The 21,518-nt window shown below is 40.2% G+C and overlaps 1 protein-coding gene across 2 annotated transcripts in view; it reads left to right on the forward strand.

Moving 5' to 3' along the window:
• ISLR2 (immunoglobulin superfamily containing leucine rich repeat 2) overlaps positions 1 to 13,809 on the forward strand; it is a 37,004-nt gene extending 23,195 nt beyond the window's left edge. For both annotated transcript variants that reach the window (XM_088446210.1, XM_088446209.1), the window contains exon 2: positions 7,056 to 13,809. In XM_088446210.1, coding sequence (XP_088302336.1) covers positions 7,064 to 9,094 — 2,031 coding nt within the window. In that variant the 5' untranslated portion in view covers positions 7,056 to 7,063 and the 3' untranslated portion in view covers positions 9,095 to 13,809. The remainder of the gene's footprint in view (positions 1 to 7,055) is intronic.
• Positions 13,810 to 21,518: the final 7,709 nt, after the last annotated feature.

Genomic DNA, 21,518 nt, shown 5'->3' on the forward strand with positions numbered 1-21,518 from the left:
TGGAAAACATGCACTGTTTGGGGTCCTGAGGACTGAGTTTGAGAACCTGTGGTCTAGAGCAACCATTTCCACCACACGCTGTGCAGAGATTTTATCCAGCTGCAACCAGGCTTTCCTCTTTTCGTTTTGCTCATGAAACACCTGGGCAGTACTGGTAGGCTACTCAACTGCACAGACTGTAATCACACTTAAAAACATTCCTGGCCTCCAAGCCACATATACAGAAGCAAATAACTTTTTTAAGCTGTGAAAAGCTGCCATTTAAAGGGCTGGCTTGCCCACTTACTTAACCAGATGTCATTAGTGCAACTCAGACTCAATTTAATCCCGGGTCCTTTGCTGTGTAGTAGCGTCCAGCAATGTGTCCCTGTTCATGCGCCAACTGTGACAAGGATCACATACACCGTGACAAGGATCACATACAAAACGGCAGGTTTATTCTTTTTAAGTCAGGTCATTCATGTGGGACAACAACAGTTTACAGCAGATTACAGCATAAACACTTGTTGTTCTGGAAAACAAAGTTAGTACAGACTCCAGCGGCTCCTAATGTAACCCCACACCCCCAGCCTATCACCCGGGCAGCTGGTGCACTATCCCTGTGCACAGACAACATTTTCAAAGCTAGCTTAAGGTGCCTATCCACTAGGCAATAAAAATGAGTGATTGAACGATAACAATATCGATATTGTTCGATCGTTACATAATCGTTCGATAATCATTTGAAAATCGTTTGCAGATTGTTTAAAAAATTGGTCGTTTAGACATCTATCATCGGGCAAACATACTGGTCAACATGACGATAACGTCAGGTTCAGCATGTTTGCAGATGATTGATTGTGCCTACACTGAACGACTGCTCATTCAGTGTAGGCTTATCACAGACTGACAAGCGACTGCACAATTACAATGTCGTAATCGTGCAGTCTTTTGCCTGTCTTCTAGTGCAGTGGTTCTCAAACTCGGTCCTCAGGACCCCAGACAGTTCACTTTTTGCAGGTCACCCAGCAGGTGCACAGGTGTATTCATTACTCACTGACACATTTTAAAATATCTACAGGTGCAGCTATTTCACTAGTAACATGCACTGTTTGGGGTCCTGAGGACCGAGTTTGAGAACTTATGTTCTAGTGCAGTGTTGGTTAACCTTGACACTCCAGCTGTTATGGAACTACATAACCCAGCATGCACTGCTACAGTTTTGCTATTAGGGCATGCTAAAACTGTGGCAGGGCATGCTGGGATATATAGTTCCACAACAGCTGGAGTGTCAAGGTTAGCCAACACTGTTCTAGTGTATAGGTACCTTTACAGGTGCTACTAATCAGCTTAGCTGCAGTTCATCTCTGACTTTAAAGAAAACCTGAAGTGGATCCATATTCAACTGCTGTTCCACATATAAGCAGGTGAAATCCTGCTATTCTTGCCACTATATATACAGTCAGGTGCATAGGTATTGGGACATTGACAGAATTTTCATATTTTGGCCTCTGTTCACCACCACAATGGCTTTGAAATGAAACAAACAAGATGTGCTTTAACTGCAGACTTTCAGATTTAATTTGAGGGTAATTACATCCAAATGAGGTGAACGGTGTAGGCATTACAACAGTTTCTATATGTGCCTCCCACTTTTTAAGGGGCCAAAAGTAATGGGACTATCAACTCAAAAGCTATTTCATGGACAGCTGTGGGCTATTCCCTCGTTATTTCATTATCAATTAAGCAGGTAAAAGGTCTGGAGTTGATTCTAGGTGTGACATTTGCATTTGGAATCAGTTGCTGTCGACTCTCAATATGAGATCCAAAGAGCTGTCACTATCAGTGAAGCAAGCCATCATTAGGCTGAAAAATCAAATCAAACCCATCAGAGAGATAGCAAAAACATTAGGTCTGGCCAAATCAACTGTTTGGAACATTCTTAAAAAGAAAGAATGCACCGTAGAGCTTAGCAACACCAAAAGACCCGGAAGACCACGGAAAACAACTGTGGTGGATGACAGAAGAATTATTTCCCTGGTGAAGAAAAACCACTTCACAGCAGTTGGCCAAATCAAGAACACTCTCCAGGAGGTAGGTGTATATGTGTCAAAGTCAACAATCAAGAGAAGACTTCACAAGAGTGGATATAGAGGGTTCACCACAAGATGTAAACCATTGGTAAGCCTCAAAAACAGGAAGACCAGATTGGAGTTTGTCAAACAACATCTAAAAAAGCCATTACAGTTCTGGAACAACATCCTATGGACAAAGGAGTCAAAGATCACCTTGTACCAGAGTGATGGGAAGAGAAGAGTATGGAGAAGGAAAGGAACTGCTCATGATCCAAAACATACCACCTCATCAGTGAAGCATGGTGGTGGTAGTGTCATGGCGTGGGCATGTATGGCTGCCAATGGAACTGGTTCCCTTGTATTTATTGATGATGTGACTGCTGACAAAAGCAGCAGGATGAATTCTGAAGTGTTTAGGGCAATATTATATGCTCATATTCAGTCGAATGCTTCAGAACTCATTGGACGGCGCTTCACAGTTGCAGATGGACAATGACCCGAAGCATACTGCAAAATCAACCAAAGAGTTTTTTAAGGCTAAAAAGTGGAATGTTATGCAATGGCCAAGTCAATCCCCTGACCTGAATCCGATTGAGCATGCATTTCACTTGATGAAGACAAAACTGAAGGGAAAATGCCCCAAGAACAAGCAGGAACTGAAGACATTGCAGTAGAGGCCTGGCAGAGCATCACCAGGGATGAAACCCAGCGTCTGGTGATGTCTATGCGTTCCAGACTTCAGGCTGTAATTGCCTGCAAAGGATTTGCAACAAAGTATTAAAAAGTGAAAGTTAGATTTAGGATTGTTTAGTTTGTCCCATTGCTTTTGGCCCCTTAAAAAGTGGGAGGCACATATAGAAACCGTTGTAATTCCTACACCGTTCACCTGATTTGGATGTAATTACCCTCAAATTAAATCTGAAAGTCTGCAGTTAAAGCACATCTTGTTTGTTTCATTTCAAAGCCATTGTGGTAGTGAATAGAGGCCAAAATATGAAAATTCTGTCAATGTCCCAATATTTATGCACCTGACTGTATATATATATATATATATATATATATATATATATACACTACCATTCAAAAGTTTGGGGTCACTTAGAAATGTCCTAATTTTTGAAAGAAAAGCACTATTTTTGTCAATGCTGGTAACATTAAATGATTCAGAAATACACTATATACATTGTTAATGTGGTAAATGACTATACTAGCTGCAAACATCTGTTTTTTAAAGGAATATGTACATTGGTGTATAGAGGCCCATTTCCAGCAACCATCACTCCAGTGTTCTAATGGTACATTGTGTTTGCTAAGCACATTAGAAGACTAATGGATGATTAGAAAACCCTTGAAAATGGGTTTGCTTGTTAGAGAAGCTATAAAACTAGCCTTCCTTTGAGCTAGTTGAGTATCTGGAGCATCACATTTGTGGGTTCGATTATACTGTCCAAATGGCCAGAAAAAGAGAACTTTCATGTGAAACTCGACAGTCTATGCTTGTTCTTAGAAATGAAGGCTATGTGAGAAATTGCCAAGAAACTGAACATTTCCTACAACGGTGTGTACTACTCCCTTCAGAGAACAGCACAAACAGGTTCTAACCAGAGTGTGGGAGCCACAGCACTGATGGTACACAGCAGTAGATGGAATTCAGATAATGATGATCAGTCTGTGTGTGGCAGGAAAGCCACAGCGCTGAGAGATGATACACAACAGTAGATGGAATGCAGACAATAGCAAGTGGTCTGTGAGCAGTGTGGATGTCGTGGTGCTGAGATGGTATACATAGGTGATGGTAAACAGTACTGGTGGTTATCTGCATGTGGCATGAAGACCGCAGCAATGAGAGGCAAACAGCGACGGTACAAGTGGGTAATGGTTGAGTTTCAGCAAGGAAAGTATCCACAGGAGAAAACTCTGGAAACACAGGAGACACTGAGCCTGGAACGATCCTCAGGAAGAAACACAGTTTTCATCAATGAGTCTTTCCTAGACCTGGAAATATATAGGGAGTGGTAACAGGTAATTGGTCAGGCTGACCAGGTAGGCGAGCAGTAATCACTGGTATAGTCTGTTGGAGGTTTTAGACACAGCAATGAATGAATAGTTAACCCTGTATGGGTGGCTAAGACCATGATTCGTGACAGTGCGCTGCAAGTATTAATTGTTCTAGCTCATTGTTGGAATCATTTCTTTATTGAATGGTGCCCAGATCTTCCATTGTTTTATGTGACCGGAGCACAATGCTGTAGCTGGGAAAAATTAAAGAAGCAGTGTTATTTTCTATACAATGGGGCCTATTCATCATGACATAATTATCACTAGTGATAATTATGGTTTAAACTCGCTGCGAGTTTAAAAAATCTTTTGGAGGCATTCATCATGCATCACTAACAAAAGTATCACTTCCAAAAAGCTGCTATTTTTGCAGAGTCAGCTTTTCGGAAAAGTGATACTTTTCTCCTTACAGGTGAAGTGTCCATAAGGATTTCCTCACTACGTCTGTCTCTATTACCCACTGTCTTTCACCCCCCGCAGCCTCCGGTGTCCAATCCGGCCCCCTTCCCACACCCCCTCCTCGTATCCTCTGGTGTTCGATACAGAAATTACTGAGGCATAGTTATAGCCAGAAGATATCTGTGATATCTCCTGCGTTACATGAATGATGAATGGGTCTGATTTTAAATTCTACAAAAGCAGGTGAAAATTTTAATTTCCACCTGCTTTTGTATGAATTAAGTGATGATGAATAGATCCCTATGTGCCTTATTCAGCAGTGCACGGTATTCCCGATGATCTGCGCATGTGCAGTAAGGGTCCTGCGCGCTTGGACGAAGTCCGGCAGTATACTGTCAGTGATTGACAGTCTCCTGCCGTTTGTGGGAGGGAGTGGTGATGGCCTCCGAAACATAGGCGTGTCGCCGCCGTCGGGTGGGGGAAGAGGCCAGGATCTCCATCGGCTGACGGAGAATTCCTGGCCTCCTTATTGTACATGCTGCAGCCGGCTTGCGTGACTCCATGGGTCACTCAGCCGGTCTATCTTATCGCAGATTATTCGATACTGCATCTTTGGACGCAGCTCGGATAAGCAATGAATGCAGGAGGTATGATGCCTCCTGCTGAGTGACGCCTTCTGCTGCATTACCATAACTGCAAGGACGGAATTACAAAGCTGCGTGCGTGCAGCTTTGCAATTCCGTGCTGTGCTGAATTAGGCACTTTGTTTGCAAAAGCCATCACCATCACTTTCTCCCCTCTTTCCTGGTGAAGATTATTGGGCAAATTTGCCCAATCCTTCTATGGGATTCCCAGGCCTTTTCATGCCAACTGGGAGATACAATGCTTTTTTTTGTTCTTAGTTTGCCCATGGAAATAGGACATAATTTGGAGCTAACAACATACTGTATGGTGAAGGAGTAGCAAAATGGATGTCATATGGAGTGGTAGTCTGATATAACATACAATTCGTTAGAAAATTCAAATAAAATAAAAAAATTAATCTCTGCCATGTCATTGATGTGTCACAGTCCCATGGTGCCATAAGTACACATATTACTTTAAATAGCAGAGATAGTCACATCTCAACACCCGATGCATGACCCCTTTGTAGTCCTGACTACACCTTGATATCCCATTCATGAAAATCACAGACAAGAGTGGAGACCTATGCAAATATGTATACGCACAAATAGAGATCCACTATATCCTGTTAATCCCTACTAATATATAAAAAATGAAATGTATGTTTGTTGCTTAATCACGGCCAAACCTTTGAATCGATCAACTTGACAATTTGCAAAAGACATTTTGGCATACCAAATCCAATGTGCATGTGCAGCAAGGAACCCCCCACACAGAGCACACGTCCGCTGCCAGCCATGCGGGCATTCACGCACAACCCAGAATAGCTCACTTATAAAGCACATTTCATTCTACATATACAATTAAATACATACAAAATATGTTACATTCCAATGACTAATGCCATCCACAAAAACACATTTAGCACAATCAAAGTCAAGTAAAAGCATCAGAGAGATACTAGGCTCAAATAAAATATTTATACAAATACATAGGTGTCAGGCAATGTGCTGCACAGCAGTAAGTAAGTCTGAAATTGCTTACCACAGAACTTCAGAATGAAGTAGCTGCTCGTAGCAAAATCCAGAATGTTTGTAGCTTATAGTATGTCAGCGTCTTCGATCACAATGTGTAGGAGTCTACTGTATTAAACATGTCATGTCATATAGATAGTTTGCAGCCATAAATTAACATGGAAATGCTGGCTGAGATGCTAACATACACAAATCTTGGTCTCATTCACAAACTGCAAAACAGGCTTTGGTGATGTGTGTCCAATGTACACAGGTGCTGCTAGATTCCTGCCAAAACATGTAGATTTGTGGAGCAAGATGGCAACATTTGTGGGTCAGCAGAAATTTTCATGGGCTGATGGGAGGAGAGAGGGTGTTCCTTGCTAATTATGGAGAAGATGCATTGGGGTGTCTAGTTTTGGGGATTAGTGCAAATACATTTTGCCAAGAGAGATTATTTATATAAAATAACGGGTCAAAAATTGGAAAATAATGTAGGTACCTTACTATGCGGAGGCACTCACAGTTATTTCCACTCCTCAAAAGGACTAACATACTGTACTGAACCATTTTAGAACTTGGGGCGATCAGGTCTGTATTACACTTTCAATGAGACACATTGTGGACCTTCCAGTTGCAACTTGAGAAACACATTTCTAGACGCATTTAGCACAATATCAAACGAAACTTTAAAATGCACTTGTAATAACAGCAATGCCACTGCCATGAACACATTAAGCCAGAAATTATGCTGAACTGAGCAGTGTTTTAGAATTAAAACTGAAAAATGTTCTATCCACTGCGCTTTGTAAATCGAATGATATGCATTTATACTGACCAGTCACTATATCCAGATAAATATTCCATCACAGTATCCCTTATTTTAAAATATCCTTTTATCTTGCAGGTGGAAGAATGGGTACTTTCCTCTTCCTGTTTGCTGCTGGTACACTTCTGGGGACAACACTCAGCTGTCCTGAACCCTGCTCTTGTGTAGACAAATACAATCAACAGTTTGCTGACTGTACCTACAAGACGTTACAGAAGGTTCCAACAGGGTTCCCTTTCAATGTTACCACCCTCAGTCTTTCAGCCAACAAAATTAGCTCTCTAAAGAAGTCTAACTTTGTTGGAGTGACTCAAGTGACATCACTGTGGCTAGCTCACAATGATATTAGTGCAATAGAAAAGGGTACTTTGGCTACATTAGTGTATCTTAAAAATTTGGATATTAGTCACAATCAACTGGTAGACTTCCCCTGGGAGGATCTGGCCAGTCTACCTGCCCTTCAACTATTAAAGATGAACAACAACCGCATGATCAACCTACCATTGGATGCTTTTGACAACTTGAAAGATCTGCGATCGCTCAGAATAAATAATAATCATTTCTCTGTCATTAGGGAAGGAACTTTTAAACCTCTTGTTTCTCTTCTACACATCCAGATCTACAACAACCCCTACCACTGCACTTGCTCATTGATGTGGCTTAAAAAATGGTCTGAAGAAGCTCAAGTCACTGTAGCAGAAAAGGACTTAATTGCATGTGCTTCCCCTGAAGAATTCAAAGGGAAGCCACTTTCTGAAATTCCAACTTTGGAATGTGAAGTTCCTACTGTGCAGCTAAGCTATCACCCCAACCTAGACAACACAGACTTATATGATGGATTTACTCTTGCTTTGCATTGTCTGGTCAGTGGTAGCCCCAAACCAACAATCCAATGGAAAGTCCGCAACGCTACTCAGGAGGTAGAGATTAAATTGTCCACTGATTGGCCCAAAGCTGAGGTCTCTGGACACTTTCTGGTTTACCAAAATGGAACACTGGTTATTCCTCACCTCAGCAAGAAACTAGAAGGGGCCTACACTTGCCTAGCCACAAATGAAATGGGAAGTAGTCAGAGTTCAGTCAACATCTCTGTGGCAGGAAGTCAAAAATATCCCATCAAGGTTGAAGATCCAGCAGCAGGGAAGACACAAACAGATAGCAAAAAGACTGCAGTGAAGGAATCTGGAAACAGTGTTCTTAACTCAGATAAAACCGAGGAAAAACTGAAAACTGTCATCCCCACGGTGCAAACAGTTGGTAATGAGGATAGCATTTTGGATACCTTAGAACATCCTCACTCAAATGAGAAGAAGTGTGGACCAGGTGTAGGAGGACTACATGTTTCCAACCATGCATTCAATGACAGCACAAATCTGAAGCCTCATGTATTTGACCTGGGTGTCATCGCCCTGGATGTATCTGAGAAAGAAGCTAAAGTGCAAATTACTCCATATAGTACACGACCAGGAAAGAAAAATCTCAAGATGCTGTACCTGTGCCAGGAAAATGCCAAAGGGTTTTCCTTGGTCCAGTGGTCAGAAATTGAGGATCAAGTAAATTCCTACTGGTTTCAAGGACTTACACCTGGTACCAACTATTCTGTGTGCCTAACGTACAAAGGAGAAGACTGTCAAGTGCAGGTGGTTTTCACTACCAAAAAGGAAGTCCCCTCCTTGATAATTATAATAGTGGTAAGCATTTTCCTCCTTAGTTTGGCTACTATACCTTTAATGGGAGCCACTTGCTGTCACCTACTTTCTAAATATCATGGCAAAAATTATAAATTAATAATGAAAACCCAGAAACCAGATCCAATGGAGAAGCACATGGCTGCTGATTTTGACCCCAGAGCTTCTTATGTGGAGTCAGAAAAGAATTATGACCCTAGCGAAGCTGGAGGAGATGAGGGAGAAGTAGGCGCAGCCCCTGCAGATGAAGAGTTGGAGAGGGAGGTTGAAGGAAGTGTTTTAGATGAGGTTCTAACAAGCTCCCAATCCAAAACCAACCAGGAAGATTTTGAGGTGGGGTCAGAGTACAGTGACAAACTCCCTTTGGGGGCTGAAGCTGTGACCGTCTCTGAGGAGATTAATGGTAACTACAAACAACCTGCACGCTGACATGGCACAAGAGTGATATCAAGATATTACTTCTCAATTAAACCATCTACTTTATCCTTGAATTTATAGAGGAACGAGATCTTCTCTCACCCACATGCTCCGTAACGTCTGTGGAGCCCTCCAACAATAAGAACTTTTCTTAAACAAATTTCCCAGTGTCTCCAGGAATATGTTCAAGAAAAAGACCTTATCAGTAGACCAGCAGAGGAAAAGCATACATACATACATATAGAGAGATAGCTTAAAAGCTCCCATGGATAAAACAGTACTAATTATATCAGTGACTGGTTTCACAACTATTTGTCAATGTAAGAATATTAGTAATAGGGAGGAAATAAAATCTCCAAACACAGCCCCAATGGTCGGTTATCACAGTAGACATCTCATATACGGATGATGTTCACTGCACATCTGTATGCATGCCTTGTGTAACGCATATGTGTGTGCATTAAAGTGTTTACGTAGCAATGTATATATATATATGCCACATGATACAAAAATGTGTACTGTAGGTGAACTTGTGGAAAATATATGTGGATGTATCACACAAAGGTGAGTGCACAGTACATATTTATTTATCTGTAATGTATGTAAGAAACGTGTTTTTGCAGAGAGCACATACAGCATAGATGGATGTATACCTGCATACAAAGCAGCATATTTCTTTCTGTATAGGACACACAAACGTAGAAATGTGTTTATTTATGTACAAAGAAATTAGCCTTGCATATTCTATAACTAGATATACATAGAGTCTGGAAAATAATTTGAGCCTTATATGTAGACTCACTTCAACAATTCAATCAAAACAATGACATTTAGGTTGGCTATTTAGTTGGGTTTTTTATTTTAAATCAAATCACAACCATATGTATCCAACTTTGTTAATGTAAGTATATTAAACCAGGACTGTGCAATATATGATCAGATGTTAATCCTCCGATAAGTATAGGGTTTTTTCTGCCACCACTGTCAATTAGAAAACAAGGTCTATAGAAATCCCAGGGAGATCTAATTACACTGAAAAAAGAGGATTATGGGAGAAACTTAGTGATGAGTCTGTATCTGTTCTGTGTCTTCTCTGAGCTACAATACCCAGTAATAGCTTCATGCTGTGACTCCTGGGACTACGTCACCACCCGTCCACTTATTTCACCAACTCAGAAGGAGATGGAAACTGAGTGACCCTTTCAGTGCCCTGAAAAAATGATAGCACAATATTTATATGATTTATATGGTGTCTGTTGTTTATTATCAGAAGTATATATATATTAAGTTAATTAATGCTCCAAGTGATGGGGACTGGATCCTGCTGGGATCTTAACCTTTTAATGCATTGACCAATTTTAAGCTGGAGGGCAGCTTTGGGAGGGCAGCTTTGGGAGGGCAGATTTTTGAACCTGTATTTCCATTTTATTATATTTGGCTCCAGGCAAAGTATACTATTTATTAGAATATAATTGTTAGGAAATGATTTGTAAGTTTAGTTGTGAAACTGTATGAGTTTCTGTTTTTGATGGCAAACCAGGGTAAGACCCCATGGTTTAGTAACATAAAATACAGAGTTGATCTGCTTTATGTTACAAGTTTTATTTCAGGGCTATCATGAAACAAATCCATACATTGATTGTGTCAACCGGTTGTAGTTGATTTGATAATTTTCCATTTTAAAATAAAAATATATATACAACGGTCTTTATATATCTGCCATAATGTCAAAAAGACAGTAGTATTGTAATTTTACATTACACGCATAATGCACACTGTACAGACAGACATATAAACATTTTCCATTAATATTGCTATGTTTATACATAAATGTATAAATAATAGTCCTTGTACCTATTTTAATTATTACAGAGTTAAAAAACTGCAAATTTGACCAAAGTTTTTCTATAGAAAAAAAACCCCAGATAGTTAATGGAGTTAGCCATAATTAAACTTGCACACTCCTATCTACAGTTTGCTGTCATCCTGGCCTTTGTCATTAACCTCTGCCGAAAAATGCTATTGATTATGTAAAATAAAACAAAGATAGAAAAACCTATACAAAAAACAAACAAATAAAAATGAAGAAAGAAAAAAGAAGAATAAAACATGTCTACAGTATAACTGCATTGGAGACCGTTGCAATCAGTTTATCCAAGTTCATATTATTAGAATTTGTCCACAGTCATACTTTTCACCATTTTAATATGGATGTCACCAATTGGGGTCTGATTAGGGGTGCCAATTATTCTTTGCATAAATGCACTTATAATGCGAATCTATCCCTGAAAGAATGTATATATTTACAATGAAAACATATAAACTTGCTGTTTAAGTCATAACTGTGCACTTATTGTTAATTGCAACTTTCTTTGTGTTTGAAAAATGTCTGTTATTCAGCATCTATAAGATTTTTTACATTTGTACTGAACTGTTTTATTGTGAGTCAATACTTGACAATTTTCAGGTATTATTTTATAGTGGTAATTTGTTTGAGTATTGGGAAACAAACAAAACAACTATATATATATATATATATATATATATATATATATATATATATATAATGTATATGTAGTATTATACGTAATTATATCACAGAGGGCAGTGTTTTAGCATAGTGCTTATTACATTATGGTGTCTTTTAACTGTAAAGGGCAATATAATCCAATTTATAGACTTCTGACTATAGAGGCTTGAAAACCAATGAGAAATTCCCTGGGGATCATTTCTGAATGCAGAAAGTGAGGTGGAGTACAGCTAAAGCAATTGCCTAATGTTTTAAAGCAATTGCCTCATGTTTTGTGATGTAGTGCATCTACTTTTGGATTGTTGCATCAGTTTATACAGAATTTAGGCACAGTTTAGGCCTCCCCTGTCATACTCCTTATATTTGATATAAAAATTATTAGAATAATACAAAGAAGATATTTATAATTTATAACCATTTTCTTTGTTTATTGTAATCATTTTTATAGTTGACACTCACCAGCTTTGTGGAGCTCCCTGGGACTGAAGGGAGACAAGAGATGAGGCAGTAACAGCTCAGCCTCACCTCTGTATAGTCAGGTAGTGCTGGACAGAAAGAGAGCTAATAGAGGCATATCTGTGAGCATGGGTAGGCAAGCCTTGAGGACTGATGGACACCTTGGATGTGTCATGTGACCAGGAAGTGCACTTCAGTGTTTAGAGATTGGAGCTCAGCAGCAAGAGAGGACACAGTGATGCAGGTAGGAGAATCAATAGTAGGGGGTGAGACAGGCTCCCAGCACTCAGATCCATCTCCATGCATGCCACCCCAACCATTGACCTCACCGCACGTCACTGACAGAATTCCTCTTTAGAGCAGTAGCATTTCATAGCGGAATGAGCAACTGTTTGTTGAAGATGATAAGCAGCCATTACATGACATGGGCGGATAAGTGTGTGCCATATATAAAAAATGTGGGATATCTACAATGACTATACTTACAAATGCTAAACCAGTATTTTCATTTGAAATTTCTGCAAAATCCTGCAGAGGTTATATAGATGAGTATAATGTCCAGGTTGTTTTACACGACTTCTGAGGTGACCATATATACTGTACTTGCTTATTACTTTCAATGGTATGTTTTCTAACACAACTTAGGCCCATTTCTAGACACAATGCACTAATATGTGCAGACAAACCAAGATTAAATTAAAAGTGTGCCATTTGAAATAAAGATAGTATCAATTTCTGAGAGTACTAACTGATATGAATTATACATTGTCACACACTTAGCACACAGTCACTGCGGCGGGAATGTCCGGATCACTGTATAATGCATAAATATTCATCCATTGAACATTATTTTAGGGTTTTTACTTTTCTTGATATGCACATTAAAGTAACAGTATACAGACCATTCTCATGTAAAGCATCTGATCAGACTGACTGAAAATGCAGCTATCTATGTGGTAAATTCGGCTTTTCGCTGCTAGCTTGGCTGGTCCTTATTTGCTAAAGCCATCCTAAATTGGTGTAAGGCGTATCTGAGAATAGGGACCAGGAAGCCAGACCTCTGCTAGTTCTGCTCCGGGATCTCTGTGCTTGTGCAGTGACTCTTTGCTGGCTGAGCTAGGCTGACAATGGGATGGAGAAAACCTTACTTAGGAGCAGGGTTTTTGCCAGGGCTACAAGAGGGGCCCGGATTGGTAAATAGTTACAAAACTGCATTCTTTGTATCTGTTATATGCAATACATAATGCAGCCACTGCACCACTAATGTGAAATAGTCGCTATAATATTTTGCTTCATGTGTATAGTGACCCCTTCATTAGAGTCACAATTTCATTTATTAGATTAAGCACATGCTAATAAGCATCTTCACTCACTCCATGAACAGATACTAGTCATGGGTGTCTTTGCAGCATATGGCACCGCATTTTCTTATTTGCATAATGTTTGTACTTTGACGCCGTATGTGGGAGCAACCAGGAACAATATCTAGTCATTTCACAAGCATAATCAGTAACACCAAATTACAATTTACTAAGTAGATGCAGCAACTACCACCATTCTCTGTGCCCCACGTGACGCCTTCCAAACCTTAGCAATGTGATGTAATAAAATAAAATTGTTTCTGCAGGTGGAAAAATAGCTGTTAATGGTTATTACAAATCACTTTGTAAAAATATCTGACTTTAGTTGCTGTTATTCAGTACAATGAGTGAGACTTCAAAATAAAAATAAAATAATTTAATGGGGACATCTGTGCATACTTTTCTTTACCACATGTGGCGGATGGACACCGCTCATACGTCCTGTTTTACACTAGTGCATCTAGCTGAACTGTGCAGCAATTTTTAATGTTCCATCTTACTTTCTGCTCTTTGACAACACTTCCACAGATTACAAGCGTGTCTAGGTACACAGGCAGGTGCAAACATCAGAAGCGGTGACTCTACAAAAGTGTAAATGTTACATCAATGTCCTACTGCCTAAATGGGCTCATACATCAGCAATCAATTGGGACAATTACAGTGTTTTGCAGATGATTTTGTAAAAAGCATTGTATGGGGCTCACTAATCGCCGATTCCGACCAGTGAATCAGGTTGTCCAACATGTTGAATCTCGTAGGCCAATTGGGGCTGTAGATTACCAGTGTATGAAAACGATAGCGACCCTTTGAGATGATGTATGGGCACTTTCAGATATCACCAATGTATGTGTGGATAATGGTGGAATGGAGAATCGGGGAAATTGGGGGAAAGAAACGTATAATCAGAGAATATTTGTTTGTACTTGCTGATGCATTACTCTTTAGAAGCAAATCGTTCATATAAAATAATATTTCCCATTTTCACCTAAAATACTGTCCAATTTATACTCATTATGGGGCCTATTTATCAACACTAAAATGATGTTTTTAAGGACTTTTTCCTTAATTACCGTTATTTTAGTATTCATGAAGATGCTTAACACAGGAGATATCACTGATATCTCCTGGTTAAGTCCCCCTGCGTTAATTTCCACACTCCCCATACATTAGTATGGGGATATGGAAATTATGCTATTCATCAAATTCCGAAAATTATGTATTTTCAGAATTTGATGGAGTTACTATCCGCCACTGTGAGGTTGCGAATAGCAGAGATGACACTTACCTGTGTCAGCATGTGCAGGTCCCCCGGCGTCTTCCTCGGGCGCTTTGGTCCCTCCTCTTGCTCCGGTGTCTGCTCGGACACTGTGTTCTCCCAGTAGAACACAATAAAGTTTAGTAAAAAAAAAAAAGTTATTTTGTTAGAGCAGACACCGGAGCCAGAGGTGCTGCAGCGGGCAGGTAAGTGCGGGACAGAGGGGAGGTATGCGGAGGGGTGGGGGGGGGAGGGGTGGTTGGAGGGGACACACAAAATTACTGCAGCTGTAGGCAGTGCTGCGCATGCGCTGGTTTTATGAATGTAACAGCGCATGCGCAGCACAGATTCCAGCTGCGGTAAGTTAGTGTAGAGAGGGATAACTATCTATTTCCTGAAAAGCTGTCTTCGCAAAAATGACAGCTTTTCGGAATAGATAGTTATGGGGAGGAGAAATGATGAATTCCTCTGGTAATTAGGTAGAACTCCATGCGAGTTCTAAACCTAATTACCTACATTGAATTTTAAGTTATGATGAATAGGCCCCTATGAGAGAGAGAAACCATATAGTCATAATAATATATGGCATGTTTATGTGTTTGAAGCTTTTATTTACATTGGGTAAATGCGCTTCTCTGCAGTGTAACTACTAAATGCTTCTCAGTAAGAAGTAAAAGTACAGGGGAAGCCCCAATGCTCCAGCACTGAGCTGATGCAAAATGCCAGTGTTTTTGCAGAGTGGGAATGGCTGTGCAAGAGTATATGCACTCACCTCCCCTTTATCTCATTCCAATAATCCCAGTCTGCAAAAAGTGGGTGTGCAAATCTAGGTGTAGCTGAGTCCATGAACTTCTTCCAATTGTGGGCCTGATTCAGACTTGTACGCTATTCCGATATGTCTGAGTCACACTGCACATACTTCAAAGTCCATTACCATAGTCACTCACAGCGAGAATTTATTCAGGGTGTGATTGACAGTCAGGGAGCATTTGGGGGTGTCAATGGGGAGCGTAGGCTAAAAACGCAGGCGTGACACATCCTGCGTCTGCGATCCCATATGCGGTAAACATGGATCTGATGTCTCATTTCCCGCGGCTATTCTGTGCAGCCAGAGAGTTACTCAGGACTGCTAACATCGAATGATCGAGTGATGCTGCTTCTTTGAAGGTGCAAGATGCCGATGGGTGTCTCAGTGCACATCCCGGCGGCTGTAACATTAGCTTATTTTCGCACAGCAGCTGCGTATGGGATCACAGCCGATGTGACAATAGCGTACATCTCTGATACAGGCCCGGAGGGTGTAAATGTATATATTGTGCAAGGCCTGCCACATCATATTGGTTTTATTCCACCATCTCATGCACATCAGCACAAATAGAGCCACACAGGAGCAAAAATAGATGTGTGACATAACCAAACCTCCATCATGCCTGTATGCTACAAATGACTTCCAGTATGCTTCACAAGTAAGAATGTCTTCAACCAAATAGCCCTAGAACTTTAAAACATATTTATATGGTTTGCTAGAAGCAATCTGTCACCTACTTCATATCAATTTATAATCTGTATTTAATTTCTGCTCAGTTTACTTAATACAGCCTCTCTCTAGGGCCTCCACCATATAATTATTCCATATTATTTATTATCTCTTTAACCCTTGTAGTTCCCCTGCTAGGTCTCACTACAACCTTTACAGTTACATGCCTAGTTTTAGTCTATAGTATTATTTCCTTTCAATTTTCACAACTGTATATATATATATATATATATATATATATATACATATATATATATATATACATATATATATACAGTCAGGTCCATAAATATTGGGACATTGACAGAATTTTCAGATTTTGGCCTATATTCACCACCACAATGGTTTTCAAATGAAACAAACAAGATGTGCTTTAACTGCAGACTTTCAAATTTAATTTGAGGGTAAGTACATCCAAATCGGGTGAACGGTTTAGGAATTACAACAGTTTCAATATGTGCCTCCCACTTTTTAAGGGGCCAAAAGTAATGGGACTATCAACTCAAAAGCTATTTCATGGACAGGTGTGGGCTATTCCCTCGTTATTTCATTATCAATTAAGCAGGTAAAAGGTCTGGAGTTGATTCTAGGTGTGACATTTGCATTTGGAATCAGTTGCTGTTGACTCTCAATATGAGATCCAAAGAGCTGTCACTATCAGTGAAGCAAGCCATCATTAGGCTGAAAAATCAAAACAAACCCATCAGACAGATAGCAAAAACATTAGGTGTGGCCAAATCAACTGTTTGGAACATTCTTAAAAAGAAAGAACGCACCGGAGAGCTCAGCAACACCAAAAGACCCGGAAGACCACGGAAAACAACTGTGGTGGATGACAAAATAATTATTTCCCTGGTGAAGAAAAACCCCTTCACAACATTTGGCCAAATCAAGAACACTCTCCAGGAGGTAGATGTTTATGTGTCAAAGTCAACAATCAAGAGAAGACTTCACAAGAGTGAATATAGAGGGTTCACCACAAGATGCAAACCATTGGTGAGCCACAAAAACAGGAAGACCAGATTAGAGTTTGCCAAACAACATCTAAAAAAGCCATTACAGTTCTGGAACAACATCCTATGGACAAAGGAGACAAAGATCAACTTGTACCAGAGTGATGGGAAAAGAAGAGTATGGAGAAGGAAAGGAACTGCTCATGATCCAAAACATACCACCTCATCAGTGAAGCATGGTGGTGGTAGTTTCATGGCATGGGCATGTATGGCTGATAATGGAACTGGTTCCCTTGTATTTATTGATGATGTGACTGCTGACAAAAGCAGCAGAATGAATTCTGAAGTGTTTCGGGCAATATTATATGCTCATATTCAGTCAAATGCTTCAGAACTCATTTGACAGCGCTTCACAGTGCAGATGGACAATGACCCGAAGCATACTGCAAGAGCAACCAAAGAGTTTTTTAAGGCTAAAAAGTGGAATGTTATGCAATGGCCAAGTCAATCCCCTGACCTGAATCCGATTGAGCATGCATTTCACTTGATGAAGACAAAACTGAAGGGAAAATGCCCCAAGAACAAGCAGGAACTGAAGACATTTGCAGTAGAGGCCTGGCAGAGCATCACCAGGGATGAAACCCAGCGTCTGGTGATGTCTATGCGTTCCAGACTTCAGGCTGTAATTGCCTGCAAAGGATTTGCAACAAAGTATTAAAAAGTGAAAGTTAGATTTAAGTTTGTTTAGTTTGTCCCATTACTTTTGGCCCCTTAAAAAGTGGGAGGCACATATAGAAACCGTTGTAATTCCTGCACCGTTCACCTGATTTGGATGTAATTACCCTCAAATTAAATCTGAAAGTCTGCAGTTAAAGCACATCTTGTTTGTTTCATTTCAAAGCCATTGTGGTGGTGAATAGTGGCCAAAATATGAAAATTCTGTCAATGACCCAATATTTATGGACCTGACTGTATATATATATTATTTCCTTAATACATGTATATTGATATTAATAAGACATCTGTCATTGTGAAATGTTTTTTAAAAATGGAAGCACTGAGACATGATGTGTGCAAATCCAATAAAATGCTGTAATAATGGGACAACTGGAAGTGTATGTTATTTATACAGTGATCACTGCTACACACAACCACCATTCACCCCCCCTTCTCTGTATAATCCTGATGGTTTTCTACCCACCTCTCGCCAGACCCCCTAATTGCCTCCTTCCGCTCACACAATCCAATCTCCACATCTATTACCCTGGGATACATGCTGCTGTATAGTATGATTTTATTTTCTATGGAAATAACTGGAAAGAAAAGCTTGATATTATTATGCCGTAGAACACAGCCCATTATCCTCTTTCTCGTTTTTTCTTTCTAGCCTCTATTCTTCTCTGCACAGAAATTTCATATTTGTATTTTACTGTTCTATCCTTTCTCTCTCTTATGTTCTTATCTTCTCCCCCCCACGCGTCAGGCAACTTGTTTATATTCTTCTCATATTCTTTCTTGTACAATTTATTTTTCTATTCTAACCCACGCTTGTTTCCTATACGACTCCGCTCTTTCTGTTTTCCATTTCTCAGCACATGAATGTGATGTGAATGTGATGTGGGGGTCTCTATGCTCCAGGTCCCTGGATTTTCACAGTCACAAGTACTGAGCTTGACGCCAGTCAGTGTTTGATTCCTATCATGTTACTCTTGCATTACACAATCCCTGATGGCACTGTCATTGTACAAAAGAGCTGACACTCTAAAATATGGCTGTCTTTATTTTTTTTTTCCCCAATTTTCTTTCTCTCTGTCTCTTCTGAATGACTCTGTCAAACTCTAGAGTATTTCATAGATATGTTAAGTGCACATGTGATGAAATCATGGCAGGGGAACAATCACTGACAAAGCACCTGACAGGAGGCTGCAACAATTAATGCTAAAATCACTGGTGAATAAAGAATGTGAGTGACAGATGAACTGGTCACATCACGTTCTGTTATTTTTCTAGCATTTACTATCATTACATTGGAATTCGCCCAGGTACTGAATGATAAAGCAGCATCACAAGCCAGAAGCTTTATTTGAACCTGTGGTGTCTTTCAGCAAAAGTGCAATAAAGTGCATTGGAGCAGAGGTTATACCAGATTTTGAGCCAAGGCGCTTAATACAGAAGCATATGTTGGAACTGTGCTGCACGGCAGTGTATATGCCATGTGAAAATGGAACTGTTCCTCTTTATCTTAAGGTTCATTTGTGCCTTAAACATTCTGCGTACAACAACAGAACCTCCTCTTGGGCTCCCATTGCATATATCCGCAAGTCAGCGCAAACATCAGTAACATCGAGTAACATCGGACCCATACGCACAGTTGTGGTTGAGCTGACCCTGCTTCACAAACTGCGAAACTTCCTGTCGCCATTTAGATTAATTATGCACGCCCCTGTAAGGGCGTTCAAATGCACAGGCATGCTTGCGTTCCTTCGACCACCCCACCTCTCCACCCCCAAACTGTGCTTCCTGTCAATCACTCTGCGATGGCTTTGTGTATCTGCTGCATTCGCGATCGCAGGGGCTGATTCATGCACGTGCGCTGCAGTGCATACACATGCGCAGAACGCAAACATCGACTGGATACGTGTGTCCGCAGACTTGCAATCCAAGCTGAATGAGGCCCTTAGTTTGAAAGTAACAGTGGTATTCAATGCATGCTGGGAATTATAGCTGCAGTCATCCACAAAACGAGGAACACTTTTCATTCTGCTCAGTCTCTACACCAGTAAAACAGATGCACAGATGTCCTATTGGAGATACTGTGTATTAGCACCAATTCTAATATAACTTTAGTGGACAGGACATTTTTTGGAGGAAGATGCAGATTTGTCAGTCTTCTGTTTTCCTCAGCAAAAATCACCATCTTATACTGTACGATCCACATAACCCCACAGATTAGAATGTGAGACAAATGCAGGGACACATACTGTGCTAAATGAGAAAGTAAACAGCAAAAATATGCTACACAATTCTACTTTGTACATGAGGTGCCCACCAGTGTCTTCAGCTATATCACGGTATACCTGTGGGTTAAAAATGGTTTTGCTTATAAAGACAGCGATTTATAACAAATTAAAATTATGGTGAAAAAAAAAGATTTTTTTGCTCTTCTATTCTATTTTATATAAAAAGATGAAACATACAGTATCAAGTCATGAAATCTTGACTCACATTATTACAAGGTGCAAATGGATTTATAAAAAAAGGATACATTCTAGTAGTAGACTAGTGCTACTTATTCACAGCACTTCCTATATTATGGCCTGTACTATTTTCCATTTGTACTGTATATTGTTTACCACTGGTCCCCATCACTAACTCCATAGCTGGTAGAATTTATAATGTTACTGTCTGAGTCAGCCCGTGTTTATGATTCGGGTAAGAGTTAGTCATAGCCCTTACAGTATGTCTTACTTTCTGTCTGTGTATCACTCCCTCCCTCGTCCCTCGCTCCAGTCCCTGTGATGTGAAGCATTGCTCTCCATGTCGCTGCACACATCTCTCACATCATGTTTTCCCCACCACTCTTGCAGAATCCCCCAGGCTGTGATACTTGGAAAAGCTTTTATTGGAGGTGTGATTATTATTTGACCTCAATCTGACATCTGAATTAGGGGAGAGTGGCGGCATGAGTATGGGTTGGAGGCTAGAGGCCAGAGAGAGGTTAAAAAGGACAATGTTGAAATTAACTGTGCTAGAATAGATGGACAAACATAATCTAAGGCTACAAAATCACATTTAAAAATATGGAAGTGATAGATGTAAAATATTATAATTTATCACCAAAAAGAAAAATGGCAGTCTTATATAGTTTACTGTATATATATTATTATTTATTTTCAGATACAGAAAACATTTGTCCTGAGCTCCCAGCTTCATACAACAAAATGAAGACTATCCATTTATCTCTGAAATCACTGGTGATATATACTGTAGATATGAGCGGGCCCGGTTCTCAGAGAACCGAGCCCACCCAAACTCCGGGAATCCGAGGGGGTCTGAGACACATCTCGGATCTCCCCTCCCTCCCCAGATCCCTATTCGAGGCAAAACCTCGAGATCCCGCTGTCGGATCTTGAGGTTTTGCTTCGAGCGGCCATTTTACAAAGTCCCATTCAATTCAATGGGGTTACCGCTGATTGGCTGAGAGAGCTGTCTGTTACGGCTCTCAGCCAATAAGCACTTACCCATAGACTTCAATGGGCACAGGAAATGGGAGAAAGATACCGCCCATCCCCCGCACTGACACCGATGCTGACACCGCCAACACCCCCGTGCTGCCGACACTGC

Source organism: Taudactylus pleione, unplaced genomic scaffold (assembly GCF_031769625.1).
Source record: "Taudactylus pleione unplaced genomic scaffold, aTauple2 ptg000019l, whole genome shotgun sequence".
NCBI lineage: Eukaryota > Metazoa > Chordata > Amphibia > Anura > Myobatrachidae > Taudactylus > Taudactylus pleione.